Source organism: Plasmodium vivax, chromosome 12 (genome assembly GCF_000002415.2).
Source record: "Plasmodium vivax chromosome 12, whole genome shotgun sequence".
Taxonomy (NCBI): Eukaryota; Apicomplexa; class Aconoidasida; order Haemosporida; family Plasmodiidae; genus Plasmodium; species Plasmodium vivax.
Window position 1 is genome coordinate 1,508,370 of NC_009917.1, and position 18,915 is coordinate 1,527,284.

Consider the following 18,915-nt stretch of genomic DNA (forward strand, 5'->3'; position numbering starts at 1 on the left):
TTTTCTTTATTTTTCTTATTTTTCTTTATTTTCCTTTTTTTTCCTTTTTTTCCTTTTCCCCCCCGAGTTATGTCTTATTTCAATAGTGAACGTTCACGCTGCATACATTTACGTGCTTGACGAAGCCAAATCGAAAAATTGTTCACCCAGCGCGTCAGATCAGTATATGTACATAATTGTATGTATACGTGTCCCCACCTGCCCTGTGCGTCGGTGCGTATACGTTTGTGCTTCGCGTTCCTTTTATGTACGTAAAAAGGCACATTCGTACGTATGCTATATGTTAATTCCCCCCCCTTTTCTCCCCCCCCCTGCGCGCTAAAATTGACCATTGTGTTGTATTAGCGTGTCACCGCTTGCATGTCATTTTTTTTTACCACGCGGAAAGTGCCTGTTCACAGCGATTTTTTTTTTTTTTTTTTTAAATCTTGTGATATACGTGTATTTTTGCCCCTCCCCTGTTGTGACATTTGTTTTGGAAAAACGTGAAAAAGAAAAGGCGGACTGGGAAAAGCGCGAAAGGTGTGAGAAACACGTGAAGTGCATGCGGTTTGTGAGCAGCGATCGGCGCGGCCAAACCAACAGGCGTGGAGTGCCTGCCATTTGCACAAAGTTTTGAATTTTTTTTTTTTCCCCTTTTATCCCCCCTCGAGTTTGTAAAACAGGGCGCATTTTGTATGCGCACGTAAGTGTAGTTCTGCCCATTGCGTTTATTTTGTATGTAACCTTTTTTTTTTGGCGGACTCTCTGCGTGAACTACTTTACGTTCCCGTAAGTGGGTCCCCCCAATCGGTGCATACAGAGGTGTACGCTTTGTTAACTTGTTTGAGCGCGGCCGATTGAACTGTGTTGCCAATCTGCCGATTCGAAGGGAGTCCACCACGCGAACGAATACGTTTTTAATGCGCGTGCGTATATACATACAGGTACATGTGTCCTCTTATACACGCGCACATATATCGTCACATTCACACATACATATATCGTCGCACACGCACCGCTCCCGCGCAAGCCAAGGGCGTGGAATGAACCAACCGGTTAAATGAGGCGGCGGCCACTCTCAAATGAATAAAATAAATGGATCAGCAGTTGATGCCATAAGCAATTCTGAAACGCAACTACGAAAACAAGCAAACAGTAACAACCGAGTGAGAAGAGAAGGGAATTATAAGATGAGTAAAAATTTTAACATCTCCAATTATAACTTAGACCTAATCAAATGTTTGCAAAATGACACAGGAATTTACTTCATATTAGATCCTTCCAAAGCCATCAACGATAAAAAAAATTCCGAAGCTTATGATATCTTTATCCCTGAAAACAGTGAGGGTGTTACCTTGCATGTTCAGAAAGTAAATGAGGAATACAAGTGCATAGGAGTGAGCATAACGAAGAAGGGCATTGACATCAACACTGGCACGCGCATCTTTAACACGAAGATTGCCGACTGGCTGGAGCAGCTGTTTCACTTTAACAAGACCTTGGTAGGCGGCAGCCAGCCCAGCGGCAACGCGGGTGCCAGCGCCAGCGCCGCTAACGTCAGCGCTGGCAATATCAGCGGGCATAGCGGCCAAAGCGGCAGCCACAGCAACCGACTCAAACGCGTGAACAGCAACAACTCCGCCACCGCAGAGAGCAACAGCGTCAACGCCTCCCCCACGGCAGTCATAAACAATTGCAGCAAGGGCGCGAATGCGGCCATCGGCGCCCTGAGCAGCAGCGGTGTTAGCGGTGTTAGCGGTGTTGGCGGTGTTAGCGGTGTTGGCGGTGTTGGCGGTGTTGGCGGCGTCGGCGGTGTTGGCGGCGCCGGCGGCTACAGCAACGCCAGGCATATGTCCTCCCCGGGCATGCAGCAGGGCCCAATCACCAACCTAGTTAAAAATCCCAAGAGCAACTTTGAAAACTTTGAAAGTAACGACAGCAGCTACAACCCCACGGTGTGCAACAAGAAGAGCAATAAAATGGTAAACCAGTCAAGCTGCAATTTAAACCAAAGCAACGGCACCAACAATGTTGTGACGCACATCGTTCCCTCGACTAACTTATCTGCTGCTGCTCAGTCGAAGGACAACCTCAGCAACAGTAATAGTAACAACGCCCCTTCAACGCACCCCCACATGCAGCAGGTGCAGCACGCCAAGCAAATCAGGCTAAATCAGATGAATGCCACCCACACGCACAAGTCGCATCTGCTACCGTACCACGGGGCGAATTATGAGGATAAAAACAGCAAACTGTACAACAGCGTGGGGAATGCGGCCAGCGGGGGGGCCAATGTGAGTGGCGCCAACGCCAGTGGTGTGGGCAACAAAAATGTGCTCAACGGGGCATCGGCCAATTTGGGCGCATCGGGGGTGGTGGGAGCCGGCAACGCGCACGGGTCGGCCAGCCCCAACAGTGAACTCATGAAGAATAACAAACTGGGGTGCACGAGTAGGCAGAAAAGCGTCAACCACCATGTGCATGGCGGGCACCACCAGCATAGCAATCATCAGCAGCATGGCAGTCACCACCAGCATGGCGGTCATCACCAGCATGGCAGCCACCACCAACATAGCAACCACCAACAGCACAACCAACAGTCAAACCACCAACACGGTGGCGACGCCCTGTACAACGCACAGAGCGCGCAAAACGCGCAGAATTTGCAGATTGTGCAGAGCGCGCACGCGAACAGTAACCACTCGTATAATAACCACAAATTGCAGCAGCAGTCATACAATGAAAACTTCGGCTACCGACCAACCCTATTCAACTTGCTGGAAGTTCTGGCAAACCATAACATCACAACCCCGGATCAGCGGGTGTGCATACGGGGGATAGTCACAGATTTTTTAAACAACGAATTGCCCCATGGGAAGATATACGCGTACATCGGTGCTGTGGTGGGGCACGACATTCTGCATGACATCATAAGGAAGCTGGAGAAGGACCCCAATCGAAACGTCGTTCCGGATGCATCTGGGTTGGCTCGGATCGAGGCAGCTTTTGGGTTGAGCAAGTCCTCATATGACTTCATGAACCACAACTCCAACAGCACAAGTGTTAACAACATTCCGAACGTTTTGTTTAACCACAGAAATTTGAACAGCGCCCTGCTGAACAATCATATTTACTCGAGCATCCTCTCCAACGTGGCCAACAGTAACAACAGCGGTAATATTAGCGGCAATGTCAGCGGTAATATCAGCGGTAATATCAGCGGTAATATTAGCGGCAATATTAGCGGCAATATTAGCGGCAATATCAGCGGTAATAACAGCAGTAATAACAACGGCAGTGGTAACCAAAGCGGTGGTAACCAAAGCGGTGGTAACCAAAGCGGTGTTGCCTCTGGGCGCGGCGCCGACCGAATGAACGTCGACAGTGAGAAACTCCTAAGCAATGTTAAGACGCAGGCCGATTTAAACAACCTGCTAAAGTACGCCAAGGGAAGCGACAAATACGCCTTGTCCTGTAACAATTTGATTAATATGAATAAGAAGAAAGGGGGTGGTGGACCCCCAGGCATGAATAACCTGTTGAATATGCGCTCAGAGGGGTCAGGTTATAACAATGGTATGACCCCCGTCGGGGGGATGATGAATCAGAAGGGTGGAGGACTCAGTGCACACGAGTACCTCTGCGTTTCGAGAAATCTAAACATGCAGTGTAATAACCCCCTGACTAATAGGGGAAGTGCCTCAGATGATGAGGAAGAACTCATGAAGGTGATTAAGAAGAACATAGAAACGTATAAAATGAATAACATTAAGAATATGCTCATATCGTCCGTCTTCGGCAGAATCAAGTGGCTCAAAATAATGAACGAATCTCCACATGCGTATCTCTACGGACATAGCATTGTAAAATTTGGTAATAAATTATACATGTTTGGGGGAACAAATAGTAAGCATAAGAAAGTGCCATTCAATCATACCCTCACATTTAGTCTCATTTATTATAATTATAAGTTACTCCCTCTTGGTGGGAACTACCCGGAAGAGAGAGATGGCCACACTGCCCACTTGATCTCGTTGAAAAGCGGACTTGCTGTATTCCTCTTCGGAGGTAGTAACGAAAATACCTACTTTAATGATATTTACACGTTAGATATGGAGACCCGCAAATGGAGCCAGCGAATTACCAAGGGGAAGATCCCCCTTCCGAGGGACCAACACTGTTCACTAGTATACCCAGCGAAAAGTGAACATGTCCGAGGGGAGAAAAACAACCTAACAGAGGGAGTAATAATTTTTGGGGGCAAATGTCTCTACAATAATAATATTGTTAACTTGAATGACATGTGGATTTTCCTATTCCAACTGAACATGTGGGTCCGAATCAATTACTCTAGCCAAGAATCCCCCATTGGAAGGTACGGTATGAATTTCGTTTGGTCGGACACGAATACGTTGTGCCTCTTCGGTGGGGAGTACTTTGATTCGAATAAGAACTGCCGTGAGAGGAAGTTACTCGACGATATGTGGACCTTCCGCCTGAACTCTGCGACTGCCTCGGGAGCGGTCAGCACTGGGGGAGCAGCAGTTGCCAGTAGTAGTACCCCCCTCAGCGCTGCACCAGCTGGTGTTGGCAGCCTGGGCACGTTAGGCAGCGTAGGCGGTATTAGCAGCGCGGGGGGAGTGCCCACCAGCGGAGGTGCCTGCAGAAATTTTATCTACAATAATTCGAGTTCCATGGAGGGCACGCTCTACAACGCGGTGGACATAATGCACGCCGATTCGTTCAACAATGGGAACGGTGCCCATGGTGGTGGGAACGTCCACGCGGCGGGTAGCAACAACCACGAGGGGAACGACAAGCAGTTCTATCGAACCAATTTGGCGGCCAGTCAGTCCATAGATAAGAGCAGCACGTGTGAAAATTTAAACAGCCTGACGAATAACGCCCTGGTGGAGAATGCCCTCCCCAATGCGTCCTTCAACTTAAGTGAAGATAAGGACTCCTCCGATAACGAAAATGACCACGTGAATAGCATCCTGAGGAGGGTGAAGATAACAGGGGAGTGGAAGAGGGAGGTGTACGATGGGAAGATTGGCTGTAGGTCCAATTACAGTAGCATCTTCATAACACAGAGGCACCAGGATTTTAAGAGCGCAGAGCCGAAGACGATCGAAAAGCTCATGCTGCTGTGCAGCGGAATAACCTATATGAATAAGGAAGGCAAGCTGAAAATCGTCTCAAGTGACGAAATTTATGTGTATTTTTTTTCCCAAAAGAGGTGGTACTTACTAAGGGGCAAACTCTACAATGAGGAGTTCATTTACAATGCTAGACAGCGACACGTGGGTTGCTTCTTCGAATCGAAGAATGTGCTTGGAAGGGCCAACAAAAATCCCGTGCCGTGTATATTCATCCAGGGGGGGTTCAAAAAGAACTCCATTTTTGGGGACGCCTGGTTGTTATCCCTCACGGGGGACAATCCCCTTAGAATTCATGAGTATGACACTTCGAGGGAGAAAATATCCACCACGCAGATGCCACTCTACTACTTTAGGGACACCCATTCGATTAGCCTCCTCTACAGCTTTTGCACTCTGCAGAAATGGCTGTTCGGTGCGTTTGCCAATTTGGTGGACAATTGCGTACACGCTTTGAATCCAGCTGAAAATGTTTTCATCAAATATGAGTTGACACCTGAGCATGATGGGATGCTGTCCATCCAGGATGATGGGGAGGGACTCGACTTCAACGCCATGAATAGGATTCTCCGCCTCTACGGAAATTACCGCAACTACGAAAGCAACAGTTTGTATAATGAGACCGGCATGGGCGCGAGTGTGAAGAGGCACAACTTCCCCAACACGGACTTTGTCAGTAGCAACCGAATTGAGGACTACGATGAGGGTGGCGGTGCTGGAGGTGCTAGCGGTGGTAGTGGTAGTGGCAGCGGTGGTGGTAGTGGCGACGGCGCCACCGCGGAGGGGACCCACCAGGAGGGCGCCGCGGGGGAGAGCAGTAACAACCCCGCCGGGGAAGAAGCGCAGGCGACGAAGAACAACAGTGAAGCCGCCTCCCCCCCCGAGGGGGATAACCAAAGGAGGAAAAAAAAATGCTCCTTCAATGACGAGTATTACCATAAGAATTATGACCAGGAGTATTTCTACAATGAAAATGCAAATGGCATTTTTGATATAAAATACGGGGTAGGGTTTAAAATGTCCTTTGCTCGTATTTCCTCCAGCTGTGCCATCATGTCTAGGACCATTAACACCATCGGGATTGGGTTGCTCTCTCTGGAACTAATGAACCACTGTGATGCGAAGGAGCTAGCCACCCCCCTGTGCATGTGGAAGCTACCCAATAAAGAATTAATAAACAGGAACATCGCCAACAAGTCGGAGCACAGGCACCATCAGAAGCTGCTCATGTCGTATACGCCTTTCAATAGCCCCAGCCTGCTCGCCGAACAGATTAACATCCTCGGCACGTATAGCGGCACCAGGCTGCTCTACTGGGATTTTAGGGACGACATGGACTTCATCGTCTTCTCCCCCGCGAATAATAACATCTACCTCAGCAGCTCCCCCCTCAGCATGGACGAGATTAAGTGCGGCAAGAAGAAGAGAAGCGCGGCAAACGGCACGGCCAACTGCGCAGCCAACGGGGCGGACGCCGCGAGAAAGCTGCCCTGCGTAGAGGACATCAAGCTGAGCAACAGGGAAGTTAAGCGCAAGGCGCAGTTTGTTCCCCCCGAGGAGGAGAAGGAGAAATGCAAACGGAGCAAAGTCGACCCTGGTGTGAGTAAACTGCATGTTGCTAATGAGGGGGCGGCTGCAGATGGGGAGAAGGACGAACAGGCGGCCCAGGTGGGAGAGAAGAACGGCACACCGCTCATCAAAGATGAGCAGCAGTATAGTGCAAACGGTAACGTGGAGGACGGCCATATGGATAAGCAGCCCGAAGAAGTGAGCAACGATAGGAATGAGAAGCCCCATGAAGTGAGCAACGATGCTGAGGTTACCCCGGTTGGGGACCCCGGTGAAGGTGCCGCTAAGGATGCAAACGGTCAGAGCGTTGGTAAGGATGGCGGTCAAAACGGCGAAAAGTGCCCCAAGGTGGATGCTTCCAGCGGAGCGGCTTCCCCCCCAGAGGGGGCAGCAGAGGGAGCAGCAGGAGCAGCCGCAACGGGAGCAAACCCCCCGAAGGGTAGCAAACGTGGGCAGCACGAAACGGAGCAGTTCCAACACAGCAACGACATGCTGAAGAAGATGAATTTGTTCGAATACAACTGCCATTTGCACCCATCCATATCGAAGGAGAAATACAACGTCAGTCCCATTTTCCCCCTGTGGGATCATCCCAAGGATAGCATAGACTACTGTTTGTCTACGTATTTGTACTGGCTCTACCTGAGGAGAAGCACCAACATTTTTCTCCAGAACACTTTGCTCATACCGACTTGTATGAGGAAGGACGATCCCAGTGCGAGTGGAGGGGCGGGAGATGCCGCAGGTGCGTCGTCTTCTGGTGCCAATAAGGGGAAGAAGCCAAGGAGGGGGAAGAAGTTCAAAAAGGGAGCCACGAAAAGTGGTGCGGAAGTGGAGAAGAAGGAGAGGGTGGAGAAGGCGGAGGACCCCAATTCAGCTGTAACAGTAAAGGAAGAAGAAACCTGCCGTGATGTAGGCGACGCAGCAGGAGGTGACTCCCCCAGTAAGGACCTCGGCGTAGGTTCCCCTAGCAGCAGCGACCCGAGTGGAGACAAAAAGGGAGATGAAAATGCCAACAATGGGAACAGCACCAACGATTTGAGCCTCGATGGAGTGCCTAGCGAGAAGGTCCACGTGAAGAACGAACTGCAGACGGAGGTGCCAGGAAGTGGTAGCAACGCTAGTAGCAGCAAAGTCGCTGTTGATAATTTGGAGGTCCCCGGGGCGACGGAAGCGAGTAGCAACGGCGATGTGCAAGGCGGTAAGGGCAACAATGGAAAGGGGTCAAACGAAGGAGATGCCTCTCCAGCAGTGGGGGGTGAGCCCTCCAGCCAGGCTGCTGCCCAGGGGGTGGAGGCAACTGCCAAAGAAGCCGCCATAGCCGCAATAGCCGCAACAGCCGCAACGAATGAGGAGGATGACAGCGAAGTGGACGAAAACGGGTTCACCAAACTGCAGAAGAAAAAACTGGAAGAAGCCTTAGAGTATGGAATAGCGCAGGAAGTGAAGAAGCGCAAACATGTGCATAGGAACGAAACGGATGACAGCGCACAGGAGGACGACTACAATGAGGACGGTGAGGAAGAGGAAGAGGAGGAGGATGACGAAGAGGATGAAGAGGAGCCCGACGAGGAGGAAGGAAAGAAAAACGCTAACGTTACGGAGAAGGCGAACGGTGTGGAGAAAGCGCAGCAGGGGGACGAAGCTGAGGCCAATGTAGGAGAGGCGGCGACTCCCAATGGGGAATACACCGCTGATGTGGAAAACCCGGAGAAGGCGCAAGAAACGAATGACCCGCAAGTGAGTGGTGCGGCGGATGCGAAAAACCTCGATGGAGGGGAAAACCAAGAACAAGCCGCGCCCTCCCCCAAAGCGGCATTCCTAAAAGAAGGAGGAAAAAGAATGAAGAAGACGAAAAATAAAAGAGAGAAAGGCGAAAATGCAGTTGGCAAAAGAAGGGGAGGATATAACCATTTGAGCCATCAAAATAATGATGCCAAAAATGAGGAAAATGAAAAGGCACGAAAGGAGAACTACGTAAATGTGTATATGGAGACACTCAAAATTAAGGATGAATGTTATATAAATAATACAAACAAATATACCCTCTATAATTTTTTGAGGAGAAAACTTTTCCGGATGGTAGAATTCCATTACTTGTTTACCCCCTCTGATTATGAGTACGGCTCCTTCATCATGATGGGGTTCTTAAATGATAATACAAGCACGTGCATAGAGGTTAACCGAATTTGTGAGGCCGGCATTTTACTCTACTATAAGAATAGATTAATCAAACGGTTGGATGCCCCCTTCATAGACACTGCTTATAATTTATCCCTTTCTAAGTACCCTCCGAATCCATCCCTATACGAAGGCAATCTGTATAAGTACGCCCTCACAGTCATTGTGAATGTCCCCAATTGGCTCAAACCCTCCATTAGCAAGCAAGAATTTGTGCATGAAAATAATTATGCCTTTCTCCTCTTTAAGAAGAAACTGGTGAGCCTTATTAAGTACTACCTCTGCATTTGTGAGGACACCGCCAAGCTCACCAAGTGGAGAGAATCGAGAGACCTCAAATTGAAGAGGTACCTAGAAAATATGCAGTACAGCAATAGACCCTCCAAAAACGACTCCGATAATGAGTATGAAAAGGCCTACAAAATTATGTACACCGATAAGGAGAAGAACAGGAATGACCAAGGGGAGGAGGGCCTTCCGCATAAGGAGGAGGAGCCGCAGAGGAGGGACCGCGCCGCGGCACAGATAGCCAAGGGTGCGGAGAGCAGGGCCCACGAGGGACGCAGAAGGAGGGAGTCCGCCAGTGCGGAAGCGGTAGAAGCGGCAGACGCGGCGGAAGAGGTAGACGCGGCGGAAGAGGCAGATGCCTCCACGGGGGATAAGCTCCAGGAGAGCGGCGCCAACTTAAAGGAGGAGGAGGAAGAAGAGGAGGAAGCCGCCGAGAATGACGCGCCAGCCGAGGGGGAAGAAGCGGCGGAGGAGGTAGAAGAGGAGGAAGCGGCGGAGGAGGAAGCGGCCGAGGAGGTAGAAGAGGAGGAAGAAGAGGGCGAAGACGATGAGGAGTACGTGCCGGAGGAGGACGAAGAGCAGAGGGACGCCGATGCGGAGGAGGAGGACAACGAAGAGGAGGATCAAAATGATGAGGAGGAGGAGGAGAACGCCGAGGAGGACCAAAATGACGAAGTAGAGTACGTCGAGGAGGAGGAAGGCAAGGCGAGGAAAAAGCAAAAAGTGAGCCACGAAGATGTGGACGACGAGGAGGAAGAAGATGAGGAAGTGGAGGAGGAGGAAGAAGAGGAAGAGGTGGAAGAAGTAGACGAGGAGGAGGCCGAAAAGGATGGCGAAGAAGAAGTCGAGGAAGAAGAGGAAGAAGTGGAGGAGGAAGAGGAGGAAGAGGAGGAAGAGGAGGAAGAGGAGAAGGAGGAAGATGAGGAAGAGTACGACCCAGAGGAAGACGACGAAGAGCACAACGAAGTGGTTAAAGTTGTAGATGACGAGGAGGAGCAGCAGGAGGAGGAAAACCTCGTCAACTGCCACGAAGACGGGAACGAAGTGGACGAGGAGAATTACGCAGATGAGTGGAGCAGCTAAAGGGGGGGGAGCAGTGAGTCCTCCCTACCCCACGTTGAGAAGGAGAGAAAAGAGATAGAAAAATGCACATAAAAAAGGGTCGCTCTAATTGTTCTGCTTAATCCGCACGCACTGTACATCATAACCGCGGCTTTGTTTTACCGACGGACAGGAACCCAAGCGTGAAATATCTTTGTGTTGAGAATGAGCTGCTTAGGGTGAAGAGCTTTTTGGGTCTGTCACGTTTGCCTCTAACCCCTCCGTGTGATACGGACCGGGAAAAAAGCCTCGACGCAGTAGTCTCCTCCATAGGAACATTTTGGCACATCAGAAGGGAGAAACGGGTCGTCCTCAAAAATGTGTGGAAGTGCATTTAAGCAGTATGCCAGGTGAAGACCACAGGGGGGGGGAAAAAAAGAACCTCCCCCAAATACCCCACTTTTGAGCAAAGGATAGAAATTTATTTGCACCCCCCAGAAAGGTTGGCACTTGAATTGGGTTCCCCGTGAGGGGAGGACATGGATGCGCCTAGGCGCCTAGCATATGAGCACGTGCGCACAGGGGGGGAGAAAAGAAGCGGCTTTATCTGCAGAGCACAAGGGGAACGCCCACCGAGAATGTACCAGCGTCCAAACCCCCCGCGCGTTATAATCACCCGGTTTGATGACACAGCGGCGGCATGTGTTGGTCCTTTTAACCCGACGAGACGATGCGCCCCCTCTTTGTTGGCATCCTTTCAGCGCCCTCATTTTTTTCCCTTTAGAAGAGAAGAAGCCAAGCAGTATGGCACAGTTCGCACGGCACACGTGATGCGTATAAAATTACCCATTTATTTTGCGGCTGGGCGGTGGAATCGGGGCTGCCAGCGTAGGCCTCCGCAGGAAGGGCCCGCATATATATGCGTTGTGTGTGCATTGGCCGTTTGTGTGTTGGCCGTTTGTGTACATATACGGAGGGTCGGCGAGGCGAGCGGAAAACCTCTCCCCCTCCCGGTCCGTGCACGCAGAAAAATGCGCCCCCGTAGCGGCGCAGCTTAATTTGTTAATTCATTTTATTACCCCTTTCCCTGTCGCACCAAGTAACAGTCAATCAATCACCTTGTCATTTTTATGTAATGTTTTAAAAGCCACTGTTTTGTATTTTTGAAAAAGGCACAGTTGCGAGAGCAGCGACTGTACGTTGTGTATGTGTGCACCACGCGCGCATGGTGAGCATGATGCCATTTTTACCTTTACGCAAACTTCTTTCCCTTTTTATCTTTTTTACCCCTTATCAATCGAAATGAACTTTCCTTTCTTAATGTTTTTACAAACGTATAATTAAAAAAATGAGTGAAAAAGTGGAGAAGTGAAAGGAAGGGGGTCACGTGGGTGGCGTTGCTCCTGGGGAAGCTGGGGGGTAGGGAAAGGCCAGGAAAACCCCCCTCTACACGGAGAAGCGTTGCCTAAAGTTGAGCCCCCCCTTTTTGGCCAACGGGATTGTTAGGCGCCCTCCCCTTGAGCACCTGAATGTACTGGTTGATTTTCTCCAGCAGGAGGGTGTTCCTTCTACGCACGTCATTCAGTTGAGCAGTCTTCCGGTCGAGCTGCCGATGAAGCAGATTCATCTGTCTGTTGTTCTCCATTTCGGTGTTTTTAATTTCTTGTATAATTCCTTTTTTCTTTTTCTCCTGGTATTTTTTTTCCAAATCGTTAAAGTCAAAAATTAAATCATTTTTTTTTAATTTATTTTTTAGTGCATTTTTTTTGTCATTCATATTTTTATATAGCTTATTATTTCCATTTTCCAGCTCTGCATTTTCCCTTTTCAGAGTGGTAAAGACGCGAGTGAGTTCCTCCTTCCTCTTCATGAGTGTTTCCATTTTGTTCCTCACGTCGGCGTACTGCTCTCTACTGATGATGGCACAGTTGCTACTCAAATTTAAGCGGTACTTTTTTTTATCATACAGATAGTCTATATTTCTTAGTTTCGAAATTTTTAAAAGAATATAAAACTTAACTTGGGAAATATTTTTCTTCTTATCTTCTTCAATTATTTTCATTTCTTCGTTTAGCATGTGGACTTCCTTTTCGATGTTTTTTTTCTTCGTCAGCAGTTTTCTCTGTTCGTTTTTTTTATGCTCTATGTTTTTCTTTATGTTGTTCATGCCGCTCACAATGGAGATGTTTTCTTTTTTTATTCGGTCGACTTGGTCCGCTTTGTGTAGCCCACTCTGTTTGGGCGGTGCCCCGGGATCTGCGCGATGTGCGCGATCAGTGTGATGTGTGCGATCTGTGCGATCTGTGCGGTCCGTGCGATCCTCTCCCCCCGCGTGGTCCTCCTTCGGTTGACCCAGTTCGGCACACTCGCTCGCTGGACCCTCACTGCCGTTTTCCTCCTCGTCGGAGGCCTCGTCCTGGTTTTTGCGCAGCCCCTTGATGAGCGTCCTGTAGCAGAGGCTGTCTTCCCCCATCATTTCCTTCAGCCTCTGGAGGTTCTTCTCCTTTTGTTCCTGCGGGGGCGGTGCAAAAATGGGGAATACGCATGGGGAGGGGCACACATAAACAAACGTGTGTCACCGCTCTACCACTCGGCGGCGAAGTAACCGCTAATCGATCTGCCGCCGCTCCGCCGCCGCTCTTCCCTTCGAGGGAAAGAGCCGTGAAGGCCCCCCACAGGAGGAGACACCCACATTGTGGCAGTCCAGGTCGTACACCAGCATTTGCATTTCCTGGATGTATCTGTTCATTTCCTCCTCTACGCTGGCCAACTCCTTTGCAAACATCTTCCGCTGCTTCCTTAACTTTACCTCCCTCTTTCGCAGCTCCATTAATATGCTATTCTTTTCGTTGATGGCCACAATTTTGAGGCAAATAAATTTGATAATCCGAATGGCTTCTATTTTTTTCATGTGCAGCAGATTTACCTGCTCATCAAATTTTTTCCGCACCCTTTCCAACTGCCTTTCGATCTCCTCTCTGTCGTAACGCCTGTCCTTCCTTTCAAAGAGGGTCCCGTCGAAATTGATGCTGCTCATTTTTGCGATGGTCCACCCTCTCTTCTGCTTCTTCCTCTTCAGGATGAACTGCCCGAGGTGGTCCAGCAGGGCACCTGGCCCCTTCTCCGACTCGCCGCAAGTGGTTACCTCGTTGGAAGTGGTCACCTCCAGCTGAGCAGAAGCGGGGCAAGCACCCCCATCCCCGGGCTCGGCTTCTTCCCCTTTCGCCGCTCTACCGCCTGGCGTCTTCTCCTTCTGCAGGGCCTCCCTCAAAAAGAGTACCTCCTCCTGCATCTGCGCCATTCGCTGGGGGGGCAGAAAAGGGGGGCCAAATGTAATAATGCAAAAATGGGAGAAGCGAGAAGAAGTCGCCACAGGGGAGACCCTCGTCAGACGCTACTCCCAGCGTACCTCCCCCATCTGCGACATCGCCGCGCGGAAGTCCTCGTTGAACATCTCCTTGATGAAGTTAATCTGGCGCAGGAGCTTCCTCTTGTCGTCTTCGTAATTGCGAATGATCTCGCTGAGCGGTGAGGGGGAAAAAAAATGCAGCACATGTGTGCTGTGTAGAAAAGACCTCCTCGCTTCTTTGTAACGGTGATGGGGGGAGGAGCCACCCCTCCTCTCCTGACTCCTCCCCCGTGTGCCACCTCTCAGGGGCGCTTCTTCCCACTCCTACGTTATGCTGGATATCCGCCGAGGGGGGCGCGGGGGCGCCGCAGAGTTCTCCAGCTGGTCCAGCTGAGCAAGTACCTGCTCGTACATTTTAATAATTTTTTTCTTGAAACAAATTTCTTCAATTCTGTCTTCATTGTTGACGATTTTTAGCTTTTTATTTTTCTCTCTGGTGTTGTTAAATTGGTGGAGGGAGTGATTTACCTCCTCCATCAGTTGGCCTTCATTTTTAACTTTCCTCTTGCGAGTTTTTTTTTTTTTTTTTTTCACAAATTCGTTCAGGCGTTCATTTTTCAGGTACATTTTTATGCACGTTAAGGGGAAAGTGGCTTTTCCGTCCACTGTGCGGGAAGTTAGAGGGTGTGTGGAAAATTTCAACCGCTGATATGTCCGGATAAGATAGCGAATTCTTTCATCATACTCTCGCTGGTTGTAGGCAAACACTCGTTTGTATTCCTTTATTTTGTTTTTCAAATTTTTGTATATCCTTTTGGACATGTCCACATCGATGAGGAATTTTTTTTTTTTAAAAAATTTCATGTACTTTTTTTTTAGCTTGTTAATTTTGATGATCATATTTTTTTTATGTAAAAGTGCCCTCTTCACATTTTCTTCATTTTCCTTCGCTTCTTTCGTTTCGCGCAAGCTGTAAAGAATATTTTCATCTTGGACCACATCATTTGTGTTGAAGATGGTGGTCATATTACGTTGGTCATAATTTAAAATGAGATTAATTTTTTTTTTTTGCTCTTCAATTTTGTTTCTCTCTTCCGCTTTGTTGTTATTATGGATGAAGTTCCAAATGTCTGCGATGTCGTTACGTTCGGGGTGTCCTCTATCCTTTTCGGCCCCATTTGGAGGGGTCTCCTCCTTTGGGAGTTCCCCATTAGTGCCCGCGGATGACTCCGCTTCGACTTGTTGCTCACTTTGCAAAAGCCGCATGAGGAACGTCACATCGGAGAGGATACCCTCCAACGTAAAAGGAATGATATTTTTTTTTTTTTTTTTTTTTTTCACAAATTGGTCCACAATATAGTCGTGAATTTCTTCGATCAAAAATTGGTACAAGGAGTCCACGGTTAATTGTGGCATTTCCGCGCAGGTGGTCTTCCCCACTTGTGTGCCTCTCCCGAAGCGCTGTACCCACCGGTGCCCACTCACATGGTACCTCTTCAACACATTAAAGAGGTGAACGAAGAAAAAGTGGAAGTCCAATTTTATGTAATTATTTCCCAGACTAACAAAAATGTATTGCCTTTTTTTTTCCCCTTCGTTTACGTAAATATTGCGGACCTTCTCATACAGGGGGATTTTCACTCGATAATATAAAAAAAAATATCTCGTTGAAAAGACAAAAATGTTATTATGGTTTGTTAAGCAGAAGAGTAGATGGTTTGCTTCGTTCACTATCATGCTCACTATGGATACCCTTTCGGGGAAATTCTTTCTGGCAATTTTATACACCACGGTTGGGAGCAAAATGGTTTTTCTTCGCCCCCTCTCCGTTCTGTATCTCCCACTGCTCCTCCCATTAAGGTGTAAAAAAAAGATGCAATTATTTTTTATCCCTTCAGTGGTCAACACAAATCCGTTGTCATTCATTTTTGCTACACAGGTGATATTTATTAAGAGACCCTTCCCAGTGTTTAATTTATTTTTTTTATTTTTTTTTTCCTCCTCTGCGTTTTCTTTTTCTTCTTCCTTCCGTTTGTCTCTCTCCAGATTTATGCTCAAACAAGTGGGGTATCTTCTTCGTCTTTTTTCCAGCTTGCTCATCACCGACTCGCCAAACAGAGTCTCTACATATTTTTGGAGGTTCTTCCTTTTGTTATTGAATAGGGATAGTTGTATGGAGGGGGGTGTTTCCTCCCCACTTTTTCTTTTCTCGCTCTCTTCCTCTGTGCCCCTGGTGAGGCTCATTTTGTCTCTGTAGAAGTTCATTTTTTCGCACTCCCCCTGCGATATGTCGCTGGCGGAGCTGTCCAGCGGCGACTCCCCCTCGCTGTCGCTGCATTCGCGGCAGTCGTGGCTGCCGTCGTTGCACTCGTTGCATTCGTTGCAGTTGAGGCCGCTCGTCCTCTCCATCGCCGCGCTGTTGGCGCCGTACAGGGGGGACTCCTCCGCGGGGGTGAACTGCACCTCCAGGATTTCATATTCGACGCGCAGGTCGTACGGGTTCTCCGCGCCCGCCGGGGGGGGCGGCGACTGTGCCGGTTGGTCCGACGGGCATGCGGCAAACTCCGATGGGCATGCCGCTAACCACTCCTCGTAGACGCGGAAGAGCAGGTTGCGCGCCCCCAGGATGTAGAAGGAGCGCGTGGAGGGCAGGTAGAAGGAGCCCCGCAACTCCGCTTCGCAAATCCGCAAATACCCCAGTGGCTCAAACGCATTCTCCTGTTTGTGCAAAAAAAAAACGTACTCTTCCTCCTTCGCGATGACGCATATGTATTTGCACCTTTCGCCCCTCTCAATGTGGACGATCGAGTTGTTGCTCGTCTTAACGCAAGTTACAACGTCCAGAAAGAGGTGCTTCACTTTGACTATGTATATCACCCCATTAGTAAACCCAATGCAGAAGAAAAAAAAACCCTCTTCTTGGTAGAGGTACTTAACGCACGTAATGAAGTCTCGAAATCTGTGGAGGCAATATTCCCTCTCCACTCGTTTCTCATCCAATTGGTAATCGAACACTTTCCCATTGTAGCTGAAGCTGAAGATGTTATTTTTCCAGCAAAAGATTTTTTTTATTTTGCTGTTGTGGGTGTAAAAGAAGGTACTCAAATCGTCGTAATTGTTTTTTTTTGAAGAGTAGATGGCACAGTTCTTTTTATCTATGAGGAGAAAAAACTTTTCGTGGGGAATGATTTTGCTGACGTTCACTTGGACGGGCACTTCTTTTTCCAGCTTGATGGTCAGTTCTTTGCGCGCCGGCAGGTTGGCTCCGCTGAACTGGCACGCCCACCTGCGAGGGGGGGGTGCGTCACGGGGGGGCTGAAGCTAAGGTGCTTCCAACTGGGGGTGCTTCCAATCAGGTGCACCTCCAACTGGGGGGCTTCCTACCCGCAAAGCCACTTACAATTTGAGGGAGTCCCCATCCTTGGTAGTTATGTACCCGTCGTAGTAGTGCACGTAGGAAACACTCTTATGTAAATGAGCTTCCCCATTTTCATTTTTCATTTCATATTTTTCCACGAGGTCCTGCAGTGTGCGTGTGGGAAGAGGCGCCTCCCTTGGATTACCTATATAGGCTGGTTAGCAGTTGGGGAGAGGAGCGCCCCATAAACCTCACACCGTAAAAGTTACTCTCCTTGCACGGAAAAGCGGAATGGTCTCTCTTCCCCCAACACGAAAGGACTAACCTTCAGTAGGAAGAGCCTCCCGTCGGATGTCCCTATCAGGATGTGCCTTTCGCAGAACCCGAAGCAGTTCACTTGCAGAGTTGAGTCAATCTCCAGATTCTTCTCTTTAATTTTGAGGCCTGCAAAAAAAAAGGGGTGGTATAAAACGGCGTATGGAAAGACGCGATTATATGGAGGGGTACAAGCAGCAGTGGCTTCAATTCCTCATGAGACGAATTCCCGTTGACGCTTTTGTGACCTCTGGGAGGAATTCCCCCCCTCGGTAAGAAGAAGGCGAAGACCCACCCGTGTAGGTCCGCTCCAAGTTCCACAGAAAGAGCTTCCTTTTCCGTAAAATTAGGAAAAAATCGTAGTACCTAAAAGGGGGGGAAATAAAGGGGGAGAGGTGCACACGTCAGACAGAAGAGCGTCAAACTGGTTTCTCCTTTGGATGGCGAGCGTGTTTCCTGCATTTGGTGTGTAGCAATGTGTAGCGATGTGTAACTATGTATAGCCATGCCTAGCCATGTGCAGCCACCGCTTATCCCCTCTTCAAGCATCCCCTACTGTGCAATGTCGCAATACTCCAGATGCAGGAAGATGTTCAAAATGAAGGTTTTTTTTTCCGAATCTAGAACCTTCAGAACCCGTTTATTCGTTATCAACACGAAATGGTTGTTCTCCTTCTGGACGTAAATTCTCTCGTAGAAGTCGTGGTCATCCAGCTGTATTTCTTCTTTCAGCGTTTGTCTCTCCGTGCAGTATATTTGTATGCCTGCAGGTGGGAGGGGTGGAGGAGAGAGAAGACGGGAGAGACGGGACAACATGTGAGGTGTACAACCTGTGGGTGTGTTCCATCGGAGGAAGCCCATAAGCGGTTGGAGAAGCCCTCAAGCGGTTGGGGAAGCTCCTTCAAATTTGAAACCGCTGGAGAGGTGCCCACTCATAGGCGGCATTGCAGTGCGTACTACTGTGCAGCACGTGGGAGAGCCACCTCGGGAGAGGCTCCCTCGATGGCTCCGCCTGGTGGCACCATCGCATTACATGAACATCGGGCGGATCCGTACAAAACCACTATGAGGGAGTCCCCATGCAGAAAGGAGCAAGTGATGACGCAATCATTCTTCGTGAATAAGGTCCTCAACGAATTTATCATAGGGTTATAAATGTTAATTACATTATGAAGGAAAAACACGATGTTAGAATTCTTAAGGAGAAATAAATCCACGTTTAAGTTAACTCCGTAGAGGTGTTTCTCTCTTATGAGGTTATACGGGATGTGTTCTTCCTTGCAGAGGTTTGCTCCCCCCTCCACTGCCTCCTCATGTCTACCCGTTTCGTCTTCCCCGGCGTGGCCCTCCCCATCGGCAGATGTGCTCAAATGGATGGTGTTCAAATTGGGCGTCTCCTCATTTCGGTTAACCGTGTTGAAGATATTTCTTCTGAATTTGCAAAAAACGGAAATTTTTTTGGAGAAAAGGGAGGCGCTCTGCATTTTGGGCGTCTATAACGTGTGACATGTGATATGCTCAGTGTGCACCTCGAGCGTACTTGCGCCGAGTAACATCAGAGGTACACTCGCGCGGCTAAGAAGGTTAGTCTCCCCCGCTGAGTGCCTCGCGCGGCTAAGAAGGTTAGTCTCCCCCGCTGGGTGGCTCACACATGCTGTGCAGTTGCTCACAAG

General features: G+C 49.1%; 1 protein-coding gene across 1 annotated transcript, besides 17 other annotated features; it reads left to right on the forward strand.

Annotated features, from left to right (window-relative positions):
* Positions 1–301: 301 nt before the first annotated feature.
* Positions 302–322: a microsatellite.
* A 742-nt stretch (positions 323–1,064) lies between these two features.
* On the forward strand, positions 1,065–10,262 carry PVX_117060 (hypothetical protein, conserved; the record flags this gene model as incomplete). The annotated part of the gene is made up of 1 exon (XM_001615657.1): positions 1,065–10,262. The coding sequence occupies one exon, from the start codon at positions 1,065–1,067 to the stop codon at positions 10,260–10,262; it is 9,198 nt and encodes a 3,065-aa protein (XP_001615707.1).
* Positions 3,509–3,542: a microsatellite.
* Positions 3,664–3,737: a microsatellite.
* Positions 3,812–3,834: a microsatellite.
* Positions 6,206–6,244: a microsatellite.
* Positions 6,352–6,379: a microsatellite.
* Positions 6,418–6,551: a microsatellite.
* Positions 7,005–7,033: a microsatellite.
* Positions 9,535–9,558: a microsatellite.
* A 484-nt stretch (positions 10,263–10,746) lies between the features above and the next one.
* Positions 10,747–10,814: a microsatellite.
* A 1,539-nt stretch (positions 10,815–12,353) lies between these two features.
* Positions 12,354–12,410: a microsatellite.
* Positions 12,411–12,592: 182 nt separating this feature from the next.
* Positions 12,593–12,628: a microsatellite.
* An 802-nt stretch (positions 12,629–13,430) lies between these two features.
* Positions 13,431–13,466: a microsatellite.
* A 504-nt stretch (positions 13,467–13,970) lies between these two features.
* Positions 13,971–13,994: a microsatellite.
* Positions 13,995–14,302: 308 nt separating this feature from the next.
* Positions 14,303–14,430: a microsatellite.
* Positions 14,431–16,021: 1,591 nt separating this feature from the next.
* Positions 16,022–16,060: a microsatellite.
* A 1,355-nt stretch (positions 16,061–17,415) lies between these two features.
* Positions 17,416–17,577: a microsatellite.
* The last annotated feature ends 1,338 nt before the right edge of the window (positions 17,578–18,915 follow it).